The 16,790-nt window shown below is 41.2% G+C and overlaps 1 protein-coding gene across 1 annotated transcript; it reads right to left on the bottom strand.

Annotated features, from left to right (window-relative positions):
- Positions 1–2,788: 2,788 nt before the first annotated feature.
- Positions 2,789–4,084, bottom strand: LOC112086441. The gene has a single exon (XM_024155366.1). It carries the CDS (start codon positions 4,082–4,084, stop codon positions 2,789–2,791), a length of 1,296 nt encoding a protein of 431 aa, XP_024011134.1.
- Positions 4,085–16,790: the final 12,706 nt, after the last annotated feature.

Genomic DNA, 16,790 nt, shown 5'->3' with positions numbered 1-16,790 from the left:
AAGACAAAGAAAATGGCAAAAATAAAACTAATCGAGAGGGATATATAAAATAAGCCCATATCCAAAAACATATATATGGGCCATTGCCCATTGGAAACAGATCCGTAAAATGGAATCAATGTGGGCGACAACAGAAATAAAGCAACTGAATAGAGTCTCACGCATAATGACGGTGCTTATAGCACATGTCTCTATGTAATCCAAATCGCTAGATTAACAAGATAAGCATATATATATGATGAGAAGTCCAGATAAGCATCTAAGAAAATATTTTCTTATCACCAAGATCTCTCTAGCCCTCTCGTTTTGCAGGATTTTAGAGGCATGATTTCAAGTTCACAAAACAAAAAAAGTTTTCACTTTTCAAGTTCAGATATTTATTAATCCTAAGTTTACGCCCATATTCTGTGAAAGACAGACCTTTTTTTTTTTTTTTTCCATAACCCAACTATTACATCACATTTGGCCCGTTAAAGGACTGGTCCGAAAACCGTCTTCAACTGACTCGGTATGAATAATTTGGGAGAAAATACGTCCTCTTGTTCGAGCTCATTTTGCAAGACTATCCGCTCGGACATTTAAACTTTTTGGGATATGGGAGAGAGTGAAATCCAAAAAGCTTTTCCGGAGAATGCGGAAAGCTTCCAACTCCGATAAGAATGATGGCCAATCCGATGGAGATTCAGACATACTTACCAGATCCGAGCAATCGGTTTGAAAGTGTGTGAAAGACAGAACCTTATATTCATATCCTTATTTTTTTAAATGACTTTTAGAGTACTTCTGTAATTTTTTGTAATCAAATTGTTAACTAGAATTTTGCATGTCTCATTATTCTGAAATATAATTATGGGGGTTACTGCGAAATCATCAATCATGTTGAAGGCCAGATTATTGATAGAGATGCAAGTATTGTGTATTTTAAAATCCGGATCTCACTATTTCTCTTGTATTATAAGGTGTTATATTTATACGCTTTTGCCTTTCTTTCTTTTTTGGTGTTATAACATCTTGTCCTAGGTGAAATACAAGATATTCACTTTCTAAAGCTCGAGGTGGTAGATGAAATCATTAAACTGATGATTATCTGTTCGGTTCTTCTCGGATTAAAGAAGCTGCTATAAAATTTGGATGGACTAAAACATCTCGGTTGACTTAGTGAAACTACCAGAAGAACAATTGTACGGTAAGAACTAGAAGCTCTTAAATATAGAAACTAGTCGAAAGCTGAAAATTAGTTTAAAAGTAGATAAATTATGTTATTGGTGGTTGAAACTGAATCGTTTGAGTTAAAATCTAAACTGAACAAATTGTGCACAACTTATTAGATATATATCAAATTTACTGATTTGACTCAACACAACTGCCAATTTTGAATCAATTCCACATTTTTCAGACCAAACATCATGAAAATGGTTTCCCCACAAACATGTCAATAGCTCTAAATAAGAAAATGCGATGTTGGAAAGAAGATATGAGTTTCCTTTTTAACATGTAAAGTCCCATGTTATTCAAAAAATTCAAAGTCAATTATTAAGTTTCAGTTTGCTCTAGCCTTGGCTATTGCTATGCCAGTGTTGACCTTCTCAAGCTGTGCTTCAAAGTAACAGCGCAGAAACTCAACTCAAGCTCTAAGATTTCCACTCAACATAATCTTTTCCATTAGTATCGACATTCACCTTATCTTCGAGATTTTTTTGTCCACAACCTTCAACATGTCATTATAGCGACTGTTTTCTCCTCTTTTCCTCTTGCTGCTTCTTTTGTCTTTCTTGCAGCACCTTCTTCCTTCTCCTTCCATAAACCCAATAATCTTTTGGAACACGCGTGCCAACTACTCTTACCGATTTAGCATTTTGTTATTGTAGGTTGTTTATACTCTCTTGACAAATATCTCTTCCATATTTATATTTTGAAAATCATGTATATATTCGGTTACTTACGTTTGTCACCCTATTCATGTTTCTTGGTCTTTGGTGTTGGTGAGGCATCATTTATACGTCTTAAAATATTCTGCTTGATTTTCCTTTTTTTTTTTGAAAACCGCTTGATGTCTTTTTCCATAGAAAACGCTGATATGATATTTGGAGGGATCACAGTTATCTGTGGAATCGTTGATACATTTGTCAAGAGGAGTGGTTTTAGATTTGATAATTATCAAGATTCCTTAAACAAATTTTAAGAACAATCTTGAGAAAGACACTTAAAAAAAACCATGTCATATATTATTGACAACTTTGCCATGTTGATGTATCAATTTCAGAGAACTTCTCAAAGATTTTTTGAAATTAGATTCAACTTATTAGATTAATTATATCATATGCCATTAACATTAATTTGGATAAAGATTAGTTTATATCAAATTTATATTTAATATTTAAACATTTAATTTATAAAGATACTCTCTCTCTCTCTCTCTCTCTTTCTATTTCTTATCAACATATTTATAAAAATTTAATACATAATATTACTTATATTACTAAACATTATTTTCTTATCTTATCTTTTTTTAATCTTAATTTTGTTAAAAAATAATCATATTATCTATTTCATAATAATAAAATCTAATTTTTTTTTCATTCATATTATAATTCACATTTTTTTATATCAAAGCAAAATATCTTAATCTGATGTTAGACCGGTTAGATATAGCATATTAATCTAATTCAGTATATTTAATGTGTAATTTTATTCATATAAAAAATACTACTAAAATTAATTATAAAATTAATAATTATCTAACATTTATACAATTGTATTATAAAATAAATATAACTTTGATCATTATTTATAATTGCATAATCATCACAAGCCACTCAAACAATCCCTCACGCGTCTTAAAAGCTGTCTTCCACTCATCTCCTAGGCGAATTCGAATTTGGTGATATCCACTCTTCAAATCCAACTTAGAGAAGACCTTTGCACTACTAATCTGATTCAACAAATCATCCAGACGAGGAATAGGAAAGCGATATCGTAGAGTGATTTTGTTGATCGCTCTGCTGTCCACACACATACGCCAAGAACCATCTTTCTTGGGTATCAACAACGCTGGAACCGCACAAGGACTTAAGCTCTCCCTGACATGTCCTTTTGCGATCAACGCTTCAACCTGATGTCGCAACTCCTCATGCTCTTGGAGACTCATGCGGTAGTGAGGACGGTTTGGTAAGGACGCGCCTGGAACAAGATCAATGTGATGCTGAATATCACGAAGAGGAGGGAGTCCCTGTGGCAACTCACTCGGCGATACGTCCCTGAACTCCTCTAATATGCTCGCTATCTGTGGAGGTAACACGCTAGGTGCATCTGATGGCACTGAAGAGGACAAAAGAACAATCGCAAACCATGTGTCTTGAAACTCAGATTGAAACGAAGTTAATGAACACAATAGAACTGGCGTAGGAGGAGTACACTCAACGGTGTGTGGAGGAGACGGCTCCGACAATGCTCGCGATGGAGACGGCGAGAATGGAGGATTCGGAGTGAGGATGATACGCCTGTTCTCAAACACGAACGAGTAAGTGTTGCTCTTCCCATGGTGCATGACGTCACGATCATACTGCCATGGACGGCCCAACAACAAATGACTGACATCCATAGGTACGATATCACAAAAGAACTTGTCTTTGTAGTGAGTACCGATGGAGAACGAGACCAACGTGCGATGAGTGATGCGAACCTTGGTATAGTCTTTCAGCCAAGTCAGTTTATACGGAGCAGGATGTTCCTCCCGTCGCAGACTCAGTTTACGACAAGCTTCTTCCGACACCACATTCCGACAGCTGCCAGAGTCGATAACAAATCGGCATACCTTGCCCTTGATCGTACAGGTAGACTGAAAGATATTCGATCTCAGCCATGGTTCCTCATTCGCTACCGGCGATAAGCAGACACGAACCACCAATGACTGACCATGGTCGCCCGAAGTACGTTCTACAGGTAGCTCGTCATTCTCGAGTTCCTGCCCCTCGTCATCATCACCGTCCCATTTGACCTCATCTATGAGCAACCCACGACGAGATTTCTTCGGGCAGGCCGTCTGAAGATGACCCTGCTCGCCGCACGTGTAGCAACGGAGCATGTTAGGTCGCGACGAGCGACGCAGTGCTTGGACGTCACCAGCATTGTCTTGGTTAGGACCACGTTTCTGAGAACCGTCGACAATGTCCTTGCCTGTGTGAGTGCCCTGAATCGCTGGTTGATGATGAGGAATCTCCGGTTCGCCGTTAATTAGTGCCTTGACTTGTTGAAGAAGTAACCGTCTGGTTTAGTTTAGCCTTTTGAAGCTTTTGAGCTTCAAGAGATAGTAATTGATGTTCAAGTTCTTTGATGAAATCTATGGCTCCACCAACAATTGAAGCTTGATCGCCCTTTGATGAAAAAAACCCACAACAAATAATGAACATATAAGTAAATATATAAAAACCAATAATGAAATTTTAACCTTTTAAAAAGAAATTTTGAGAATTCACTTGCCTTGTTTGGATTGCGCAGATCGAAAGCTATATAATTTTCAGAATAATAACATTAAAGGAATTAGAAAAATAATAATATAAATATCTCTTTCCTCTTCGACAGAAAAGGGGGAAAAAGAAAAAACAAACTTCTTCATACCCTAAATCCCATTCGGACGCTCTTCTCTCAGCTTCTCCATGGAAGACGAATCCGCCATCACAGGGCAGGAATCAAAGTGCAGTGATGCAGACATTCTTGCGTAGCGTAAGCGTAACGTTTCGATTGCTCGTTGATTCACAGAATAGCCGAACAAAGGAGAAAGCTTGTAGCTCGTTGATTCGAAGGAATAACCGAGAAACAAGAGAGATATAAGCTTGAAAAGCTCTGAATAATTCAATAAAATCAAAGTTGGTTTCTCGTTACAAAGAGGAAGCTATTTATAATAGCTGCTAAACGAAAACCCTAAAAGAATACGAAAACGAAATAGTCTTAAAGCCCAAGTAATATGAAAACCAAACATAAGTAAAAACCCATAGCAAAAATAATAAGGAAATAGAAACTTTAGGATAGATATGATAAGATGCGCTGCATCAGGTCCCTCCGGGTAGAAGAAGATTCGCCTCTGAATCTGGAATGTCATTGTCGCCCTGATACTTAGAAATGTATTTGACGTTAAAAACATCAGCGGTCTTAAGGTGAGGAGGAAGCTTCAACCTGTACGCATTGTTATTGATGCGCTGTAGTACTTCGACGGGACCAATCTTTCTAGAACGAAGCTTATTGTACTCCTGTGATGGCATACGATCCTTTGTGAGAACAACCCACACTAAATCACCGGGTTCAAAAATCACCTCGCGATGCTTTCCATCAGCACGACGCTTGTACTTTTGCGCAAACAAGGTAAGCTGATCATGAGTCTGTCGATGTGTATCCTGCAATGCCTCCACAAAATCTACTGCACGACCATGAAGGCGACGCCTGTCCGGAACGGTAGTAAGATCCAACGGTCCCCGAGGTAGAAGACTGTAAACAACCTTGAAGGGGCAAAAACCAGAACTCCTATTAGTTGCCCGGTTGTGTGCGAATTCCGCTTGGCAGAGACGAGATTCCCACGCGCGAATGTTCTCACCAACAAGACATCGCAGCATATTACCCAGAGCACGGTTAGTCACCTCCGTTTGTCCATCTGTTTGGGGATGATAAGCGGTGCTCATGTCAAGCCGCGTATGCAAAAGCTTCCACAACGAACGCCAAAAGTGACTTAGAAAACATGTGTCGCGATCAGAAACAATAGATGACGGCAAACCATGCAACCTGTAGATCTCCTGAAAGAAGAGAGAAGCAACCCTCAGGGCATCCGTTGTTCGCTTACATGGCACGAAATGAGCCATTTTGGATAAACGATCAACAACAACAAAGATTGAATCATTGCCGCGTTGGGAACGAGGAAGCCCGAGAACGAAGTCCATACTCAAATCAGTCCATGGCTGTGTCGGTATCGGCAATGGAAGATACAGCCCCGCATTCGAAGCTTGACCTTTAGCCAATTGACACGCTCGACAACGCTCCACAAATCGCTCCACATCGCGATGAAGGGATGGCCAGTAATAAGATGCCGCTACAAGCTGCAATGTGCGATCCCTGCCCACATGACCTTCATTGTGGAGCTCCTCGATCACGCGCAGGCGAAGGCTACAATCCGGGATACATAATTGGACTCCCTTGAACAAAAAACTATCTGTATAGGTAAAATCTGTGTGCTGACCAGCCTTGACTGTCTCAAAAATTTTACCAAAGAACGGATCAGATGGATAGAGCTCCGAAAATGTCGCAAAACCTGGAACTGTAGTATGTATCATCGTCAACAAAGAACGCCGTCGGCTGAGAGCATCTGCCACACGGTTCAACTTTCCTGCTTTATGTCGAATGGAGAAAGTAAACTGCTGCAAGAAAGCAATCCACGAGGCATGCCGAAAAGACACTTTCACCTGACTGTCCAATGCTTTAATGCGTCATGATCGGTAAAGAGTATGAAATCACGATGCACCAAATAGTGACGCCAGTGCTTGATGGCCTGCACCACAGCGTAGAACTCCACGTCATAGGTACTGTAACGGCAACGAGCCCTTGATAACTTTTCGCTAAAGAATGTGACAGGGCGAGAATTCTGACTCAAGACTGCGCCAATCCCCAATTTAGAAGCATCGAAATGTAGCTCAAAAGTTTCAGTGTAATCCGGTAACACAAGAACTAGAGCTGTGGTGAGCTTCTCCTTGACGAGGGAAAATGCAGCACTAGCCGCTGGGGTCCAACAAAAGGTATCGGCCTTCACGCAATCAGTCAAAGGAGCCATAAAGGTTCTGAAATGAGAGACAAACCGTCGATAAAACGACGCCAGACCATGAAATGAACGCACCTTCGAAATGGATTTAGGTTCGGGCCAAGAGCGCACCACAGCCACCTTTCCTTCGTCCATAGCCAAGCCCTCAGACGAAACCACATAGCCCAGAAAAAACACTCTAGAGACGCCCCATTTACACTTCTGCGCCGCGACAAATAATGTTTCCTTACGCAGCACCAAAAGAACCTCACACAAATGAGAAAGATGGTCCTCCAGCGACGCGCTAAACACCAGAATATCGTCAAATTACACCACCACAAACTTGCCAATATAGGCACGCAAAGCCTGGTTCATCACGCGCATAAAGGTACTGGGCGCATTGGACAAGCCGAAAGGCATCACAAGCCACTCAAACAATCCCTCACGCGTCTTAAAAACTGTCTTCCACTCATCTCCTGGGCGAATTCGAATTTGGTGATATCCACTCTTCAAATCCAACTTAGAGAAGACCTTTGCACTACTAATCTGATTCAACAAATCATCCACACGAGGAATAGGAAAGCGATATCGTACAGTAGTTTTGTTGATCGCTCTGCTGTCCATACACATACGCCAAGAACCATCTTTCTTGGGTATCAACAACGCTGGAACCGCACAAGGACTTAAGCTCTCCCTGACATGTCCTTTTGCGATCAACGCTTCAACCTGATGTCGCAACTCCTCATGCTCTTGGGGACTCATACGGTAGTGAGGACGGTTTGGTAAGGATGCGCCTGGAACAAGATCAATGTGATGCTGAATATCACGAAGAGGAGGGAGTCCCTGTGGCAACTCACTCGGCGATACGTCCCTGAACTCCTCTAATATGCTCGCTATCTGTGGAGGTAACACGCTAGGTGCATCTGATGGCACTGAAGAGGACAAAAGAACAATCGCAAACCATGTGTCTTGAAACTCAGATTGAAATGAAGTTAATGAACACAATAGAACTGGCGTAGGAGGAGTACACTCAACGGTGTGTGGAGGAGACGGCTCCGACAATGCTCGCGATGGAGACGGCGAGAATGGAGGATTCAGAGTGAGGATGATACGCCTGTTCTCAAACACGAACGAGTAAGTGTTGCTCTTCCCATGGTGCATGACGTCACGATCATACTGCCATGGACGGCCCAACAACAAATGACTGACATCCATAGGTACGATATCACAAAAGAGCTTGTCTTTGTAGTGAGTACCGATGGAGAACGAGACCAAATTGTGATGAGTGATGCGAACCTCGGTATCGTCTTTCAACCAAGTCAGTTTATACGGAGCAGGATGTTCCTCCCGTTGCAGACTCAGTTTACGACAAGCTTCTTCCGACACCACATTCCGACAGCTGCCAGAGTCGATAACAAATCGGCATACCTTGCCCTTGATCGTATAGGTAGACTGAAAGATATTCGATCTCAGCCATGGTTCCTCATTCGCTACCGGCGATAAGCAGACACGAACCACCAATGACTGACCATGGTCGCCCGAAGTACGTTCTACAGGTAGCTCGTCATTCTCGAGTTCCTACCCCTCGTCATCATCACCGTCCCATTTGACCTCATCTATGAGCAACCCACGACGAGATTTCTTCAGGCAGGCCGTCTGAAGATGACCCTGCTCGCCGCACGTGTAGCAACGGAGCATGTTAGGTCGCGACGAGCGATGCAGTGCTTGGACGTCACCAGCATTGTCTTGGTTATGACCACGGTTCTGAGAACCGTCGACAATGTCCTTGCCTGTGTGAGTGCCCTGAATTGCTTCCCCACTTGTTTACCCAATCACACGGTTGCGGTTAGCTGAAGACCAGTTGGAACCCGATTTAAATTGTTGCCTAAAAGCCACTGCACGATGGTGCGCTTCTGCCAAAGAGGTAGGATCGAACTGTATCATCGCGTTCTAGATCTGTTGTCTTAAGCCTCCAATAAAGCGTGATACTAGTTGTATCTCAGAGTCAAAGATCTCATTACGCGTCACCAAGAGAAAAAATTCGTCGGCATACTCATCAACAGTACGCGACCCTTGACGCAGATTCTGTAGTCTCGTATACATTGTGCGATCATAGTTCTGCGGCAAAAACGCTTGTTTGAGATACTTCCGAAATTTATCCCATGTACTGATTTTGTCTCTACGGTGCGAGACCTTGTCGATTTCAATTGCATCCACCAGGATGCAGCTCTGCCACGAAACTTCGTTGCAACAAGAGCAACCTTACGATCTTCAGGAACATGTTTGAATTCCATCGCCTCATCCACAGCGACAAGCTAGTCAAGGAGCTCGTCTCCGCGTGCGCCACCATGAAATTCTGGAATCTCCACTTTAAAGCTTGATTCCCAGTTCCGATCGCCTCTGTCAAACTTGCGATCCCCAACACGCTGTCGCCTTTGCTGATCCCGAGCAAACGGATTGACCCGCGAGTCGACTGATTCCTCATCTGAACCCTGCGATGACTGTTGTTGGCGATGCTGCTCGCGATGGTTCAAGACTCTCTCTGCGAGTTCCTGAATGGAGGTGGTGATCGTGGCCTGAATATTTTCCTGCATAGCCAAGAACGTTCGACGAAGCTCAGCCCAGTCGTTAACTGCTTCTTCGTTGTGTACGTCTTGTTGATGCTGGGGTTGCGCTTAGGAGCCATCTCGGATTGAAAAGAACACAACAGGAACGGTGCTGTCTCTGATACCAAAACTGGCATAGCGTAAGCGTAACGTCTCGATTGCTCGTTGATTCACAGAATAGCCGAACAAAGGAGAAAGCTTGTAGCTCGTTGATTCGAAGGAATAGCCGAGAAACAAAAGAGATATAAGCTTGAAAAGCTTTGAATAATTCAATAAAATCAAAGTTGGTTTCTCGTTACAAAGAGGAAGCTATTTATAATAGCTGCTAAACGAAAACCCTAAACAGATACGAAAAGAAAATAGTCTTAAAGCCCAAGTAATATGAAAACCAAACATAAGTAAAAACCCAGAGCAAAAATAATAAGAAAATAGAAAGTTTAGGATAAGATATGATAAGATGCGCTGCATCACATTCCAAAAAGCCGTAGCATTAGGAGGCTTATCGTTGAGGGATACGACACTAGGCATGATTACTATGATCTTGATACGGATTTGAGAAAAGGTTTCTCTTCATGTGGAGAGGTGGTACATGTTTATATTCCCAGATTATGTAAATCCGGTCCTTTGGCCCAACTAGGCAGATTTGCTTTTATTCACCTTCGGGGAGAAGGTGCAGAAGAAAAGGCGTTGGAACTTAGTGGAAGTGACGTGGGAGGAGGAGGACGGAAGCTAGTCGTTAAGGCTTACCCATTTGAGGAAACATACCTTGATCTTGACCTTGAGTGGACAATCATCAGAGCCAGTGACCAGTGGGAACAGCGCACGTAAAATCCTTTTTTTTTTTTGGGAACTTTTTAAGTGTAATGTGCTCTTCTTGTCTACGTTGTTGTTGTTGCTGATCTACTACGTTACCAAAAATGTTATTAATTAAGTTGGGAGTGACGGGATTTGATACTTGGCTTCCTGAGGATGTTGTGAGTAGAAGGCTGTGTGAAATTTTCTCTGCAACTACAGCTTCAGTGTTTGAGGATATGGGTGAGCACGTTTACAATTGTACGGTGTGTCAACACTTCTCTCCATTTCGCAGTGTACGCAACTTTGCTACTCCCGAAGACCTATTCTTCAGCAACCTTGGTCCATACGCCAGCTTTTGTGGCTTCTTCTGATCCTCGATCCCCAGTTTGCTGCTGCTTTTTCACTACAAGAAAAACATCATTTTACAACGGCCGAAATGGTCGTTATTTCGTCGTAATAGGGCCATTACGACGGACTACCGACGATTTCGAAATCGTCGTAAAGTCATCGTCGTAATAGACAAATCGTCGTAAAATCGTCGTATAATATACAACGGTTTTGTTTCGTCGTAACGTCGAGGGAAACAAAATCGTCGTAAATGCGTTGTACAGTTTACGACGAGTTTACATCGAATTGCGTCAACTTGGTTTTCGTCTGGACCGTCGTTAAGTGGTCGTTAATGGTCGACGTAAGATCGTCGTAAAATGTACGACGCATAAATCGTCGTAAATCAATCGTAAAGTATTTCTTCATTTCGTCGTAAAATTGTCGTAACTCTCGGACGTATAATCGTCGTATTTATCGTCGTACATTGTAGTCTTAAATTCGTCGTAATATTTACGACGAATGTACGACAGTTTTTATAAATCTATTACGACGATTATACGATGTTTAATATAATTGAAAATTAAAAAAAAAAAATTCAAATTAAAATTTAAATAAAAAACAATTTAAATTTAAAATTTATGAAAATTTGAAATTAAAATTAATTGTAATTTACAAAAAAAACCCTACAGATCTAAATCTAAATCTAAATCGATCCCGTCGATCCCGTCACCGGCTTACTCCCCATCGTCCTGGACATGTTCCTTGCCGGGACTTCGGTTTGATGCTACCGCCGGCGCCTGATCTCTGGCTCTAGGAGGCTCAACCCCGAGAGATCGGAACATCTCCTCGTCCGTCTGCACCGGCGGTTGCGTCTTAGTGGATGACCCGACGGCAGACGATCCGACAATCCCATCAGCCCGCAGCTTGTCCAACTGCGCCATGAGTACCGGATTGTCGGCTCCCATGATCTCGAAGAGACCGTAGAGCTGGTCGATCCTCGTCTCGTACCGGGTCCGCATCTGATCGATCTCCTGGCGGATAACCGGATCCGGGACCCGGACGTGACCAGTCGCCGTAGCTCTCGGGGTATCACGAATGGACCCCATCCTTAATACCCGCCCCTTTTTCTTTAGGGCAACCTACAAATATTTAAAAACATTATGGTTAGAAATATAATTTAAAAATAAAGTTACAATAATTAAATATAGTAATTAAAATTACCTCTTCGAAGATGTGGTCCATCTCCGCCACCGTCAGCGCCGAGGTCGATTGGACCGAGCTACCTCCGGGAGACGTTTGACGCGCCTGCTGAGTCAGCTGCGTCTGTCGCTCCTCGATCGCTGCACAGGCGGCGTTGTAGATCTCATCCGCCTAAGGATCCGTGAATTCGCCGTTACGCTTTTTATGCGTCTCGGCGAAACCTTCGTCATCGGAGAAAGTTCTCCGCCGTTATCTTCGACCTACAAAATCAAAATGAAAAAATTAATTAATATCAAGAAATAAGAGTTAATTATTTGAAAACAAAAAAATTAATAATTTTAATTTACTAACCATCATAAGCCGTCTTCCGGCAAAAGGAATCTGGCCGGAAGTGTGCGAGACGTTCTTCCGATTTCCCGCATCGTCAGTAGCGTTCCTGAAAAATATTTTGATTAGAATCTATTATAAGAAAAAAAATAATGTAAATATTACTGAAATTAACTACGACTTACCTAGATCCGGAACACTTTGCGGCCGTAGTCTGGTTGTGCGGATCCAACCAGTACTGGACAAGGCCCCGCCAGACGGTATTGGACATAGGCCGTCTCCACACGTCCGTGTGCGGATGTTTCCCAATGCCAGTTTTGCTAGGAAAAAAAAAAGAAGTTAATAATTATTGTAAAAAGTTAAAATTAAAAATTAAAATTAAACGAAATGGTAAATTACTTACCGCAAAACACTTGAACCAAGTGTCAAGTGTGGCCTGATCCAGCTTCTTCCAGCTGGTATGGAGTTGTACGAAAAATTCCTTGATGATATCCGCAATTTTACGACCGACTGCATTGTCGGTAGTAAACCTAGTCAAATGGAAAGAGAAAAAGTAAATTAATATCAAATATATAAGAATAAATATTAATTAATTTAAAAATATTGTAGGAAAAAAATTACGTACCAATAGGTGCCGGGGGCTTGATCCCGGTCGAGTTTGTTCATGGTTCCACGACCGGGTTGTGCCAGAAGATCCTGTACCGTAAACTGCGCATACGGTACAGGCGGGATCGGATCAGCCTCAGGCTCGGCCTGTGCGGGAGCCGCTGGTTTGGCTGGTGGTGGTGGAGGCGGTGCCGGCTGCGAAACAACGACCGGTTGGGAAACCGTCCGTTGTGTTCCCGAGGACTCCGGGATGGCTGATCCGGTCGCCGAGGTAGACGGGCCGTACCGTCAGAATCGACGAGCTGTCGGTAGTGAAATCTCTTAGCCCGAGGAGCCATCAAGACAGAATCTACAAAATTTTAAAAAATTTGTTACTAATTTTTCAAATATTTATTAAAATTTACAAAATCCGGGCCTATCTAAATTCCGAAACCTAAATCTAAATTCCGAACCTAAATCTAAATTCCGAACCTAAATCTAAAATAATATGTAATGAAATTAATTTAAAAAAAAACTTACAACTTTTGGCTGTGAGAGTAGGGAGAAAGGGAGTGGTTTAGGGATTAGACAGCGAAAGTATTGTAGAGAGAGAGGGGAGAAGAGAGGAATGAGTGACGAAAGGGGGAAATCTCGCATCCCTTATATAGATTTTGTGATCGTCGTAAAATCGTCGTAAATTTACGACGATTTTACGACGATTTGGTTGTATAACAGTCGGTCGACTGCATGATATGACACGTGTCGTGATGGGAGCATTTGACCGTTACGACGATTTTACGACGATTTAACCCTAAACCGTCGTAAAATCCTCGTAATGTCTAAACATTTATAACCTCGTACCTCGGATCAAGAGCATATCCGGTGCAAACGTTACGACGGTTTTACGACGGTTTTGGGTTTAATCGTCGTAAAACCGTCGTAAATTTATAATTATATTACGACGGTTTTACGATGTTTTTAAAAAAGGTGAGTAAACCCTAAATCTTATAAATGGGATATTGCATAAAGAACAATGCAAAGGTTATTGTATCCTAACATATAATAAAAGGTTTACAACTTTGCATGTATGATGGATTTATGACATGAGATAGTAAAAAATGAAATTCCGTAATCTAATATATAACCTTTTACTTAACATTTACGAAAACATGCATGAACTTGTAAATATGTATGTTTTTTTTCAAATTTTTTGATTTTGATCAGATTGATAGCATTTCATATAAAATAAGATAACCAATCAAAAACAATTGTGAAATACCTTACAATTGTGTACTCGTCGTAAAACCGTCATAAATTTACGACGATATTACGATGATTCGTCGTAAAGACGTCGTAATGTTGAAACCCTATTCATTCAGGGCTTAAAACCTAGACTTAGGGTTTAGGGTTTGGAAAAACCGTCGTAAACCCGTCGTAAAATCGAATTTTATGGTTTTTAAAAAATTCAAACAAACAAAGTTACAAATTACATAATAACAAACATTCACTAAATACAATGCATGAAACTCAATCAGATTCATCTTCCTCTATTACTTTATCACCATCACCGTCTTCTTCCGCCAAATCGTCATCATCGGTTTCAGCAAACTCATCATCACCTTCTTCTTCTGTATCATCGGGAAGATCTTCAAGTTGCCTGTTCCGAGGGTCTATTAAGAAAATCTCCTCATCAACATCTGGTTCAGACAGATCTACGCAAGTGTCCTGTTGAAGTGGAACATCCTCAACCCCTACAATCATAGCCTCGAGTGAAATACATTGAGGCTGTAGTTATTTTTGCCATCGGACCTAGTAGTAACTTATGGAACCATGTTGGAAATTCATCCGGATCATTCGGGTCCACCTAATAAGAAATAAATTCCGCTTTTATTTCTTGATTTCGATATATAGCAAATTAAAGTAGTACTCTTTTAATTTAAATTTTATACGTATTTGCCCTTTTAACCACTGGGCATAGTGTTGATCTTTTCGATCATTGATTTCATTTTCAGAAACCCCAGATATGCATTCTTTAACCTCATCAACAAATGTGCTGAGAAAAACAACAAACAGTTATTAATACTGACAACTCATATAAAGATATTATTAATTAAAAAAGTATCTTTCATACGATGACAACTCTTCACAATTTAACAGGATATACGTATGTGCACTGTGATAATCTTTTTCAATGGACCACCAAACATCTTTTAGTTTTCCACTAAGACGTCCGATCGGCGAGAATATGTCAGGTACACCTTCAACGGCATATGTATGGCCAACTCCTCCATCATCATATCGATGAGTAGCTCTTTTGCGTGTTCGTACTTTCGGTGCATAGTATGAAGTGAAGTGTGAAGTCTCTTGCGTTAAGCTTCCCGCCACAATTGAGCCTTCCACTTTAGCTAGGTTTTTTGCTTTACCTTTAAGATGCTTCATGAAACGCTCGAACGGATACATCCACCTGTACTGAACGGGTCCACTGAGCTCTGCTTCGTATGGGAGATGAACAGGAAGATGTTCCATAACATCAAAAAATGATGGTGGGAAGATCTTTTCTAAATTGCACAACAAGATTGGAATATTCAATGTCAGTTGTGATATTACATCAACTGATAATGTTCGTGTACTAAGATCCCGAAAAAAAGCACCAATGCCTCCAATAGCTTCATGGACGTTTTTGGGCAAGAGTTTAACAAATGCAAATGGAAATAATCGTTGCATAAAGACATGACAGTCATGGCTTTTCATCCCAGCAAACTTTACCCCCTTCTCAACAGATTTGAAAAGATTAGAGACATACCCATCAGGAAATTTAACGTCAGAAGAAACCCATCTGAACAATGCTGACTTTTGATCTGCACTCAACCGAAATACAGGAACTGGTGCTTTCCCGTTTCTCAGTAGATGCAACTCACTTCTGTTGCATAAATCAGGCAAGTCCAATCTTGATTTACCATTGTCTTTTGTTCTTCCCGCTACGTTCATAACTGTATGCATGATGTTATCAAAAAAGTTTTTTTCAATGTACATGACATCAAGATTGTGTCTGAGCAGATGATCTTTCCAATAAGGTAGTTGCATGAAGATACTTTTCTTGTGCCAATTATGATGAACTCCATAACCTTCAGGCATATTTGCAGGAGTGTGCCAGTTTCCCCCACGAGTTACTGTTTCTTCTGCCCTTCAATGATTTATTTGCGCCTGTATATCAGCTCCTGTTAAATTAACGGGTGGAGGGACACGTACACTTTTGTTCTTCAAAAATAACCTCTTGTTCCTCCGATATGGATGGTTATCCGGTAAAAACCTCCGGTGACAATCAAACCAACAAGTTTTTCTACCATGTTTTAGCTGAAACGCATTAGTTTGATGAAGACAATAAGGACAAGATAGCCTCCCATGTGTAGTCCATCCTGATAGCATACCGTAAGCGGGGAAATCGCTTATTGTCCACATAAGCACAGCCCGCATAGTAAAACTTTTCCTCGTAGAACAGTCATATGTACGAACGCCAGTATACCATAACTGATTCAACTCATGTATGAGTGGCTGAAGAAATACATCGAGAGCTCGCTTCGGATGATTTGGACCTGGAACCAAAATACTTAGGAAAAGAAATTCCCTTTGCATGCACAAATCTGGAGAAAGGTTATAAAGAGTTAGGATTACTGGCCATAATGAATATTGTCTACCAGACATACCAAATGGACTAAAACCATTAGTGCACAGACCAAGATAGACATTCCGTTTGAACTTAGCAAAATCTGGGTATACCATATTGAAGTGTTTCCATGCCTTTGCATCTGATGGATGAACAACTTCTCCATCTACTTGTGTATGTTCTGCATGCCATCTCATTGATGCAGCTGTCCTTTCAGATTGATAAAGCCGTTTTAACCTATCAGTTATAGGGAGATACCACATACGTTGGTACGGTATCCTTTTACGCCCACCAGTTTGAGGCCTGTATCTTGGTTTATGGCAAAATCGACATTACTCCAGCTGATCATCGTCTTTCCAAAAAATCATACAATTGTCAACACATACATCTATCATCTCAGAAGGTAGACCAAGACTAAAAATCAACTTCTGAATTTCGTAGTATGTTCCTGCTGCCAAGTTATCCTCCGGTAGATACTCCTTCAGAAGATCAGCCCAATCATCCATGC

The sequence above is a fragment of the Eutrema salsugineum genome, unplaced genomic scaffold (assembly GCF_000478725.1).
Source record: "Eutrema salsugineum unplaced genomic scaffold, Eutsalg1_0 scaffold_20, whole genome shotgun sequence".
Lineage (NCBI taxonomy): Eukaryota > Viridiplantae > Streptophyta > Magnoliopsida > Brassicales > Brassicaceae > Eutrema > Eutrema salsugineum.
The sequence above is the reverse complement of the archived record's forward strand: the minus strand, read 5'-3'. Positions and strand labels throughout refer to the sequence as shown.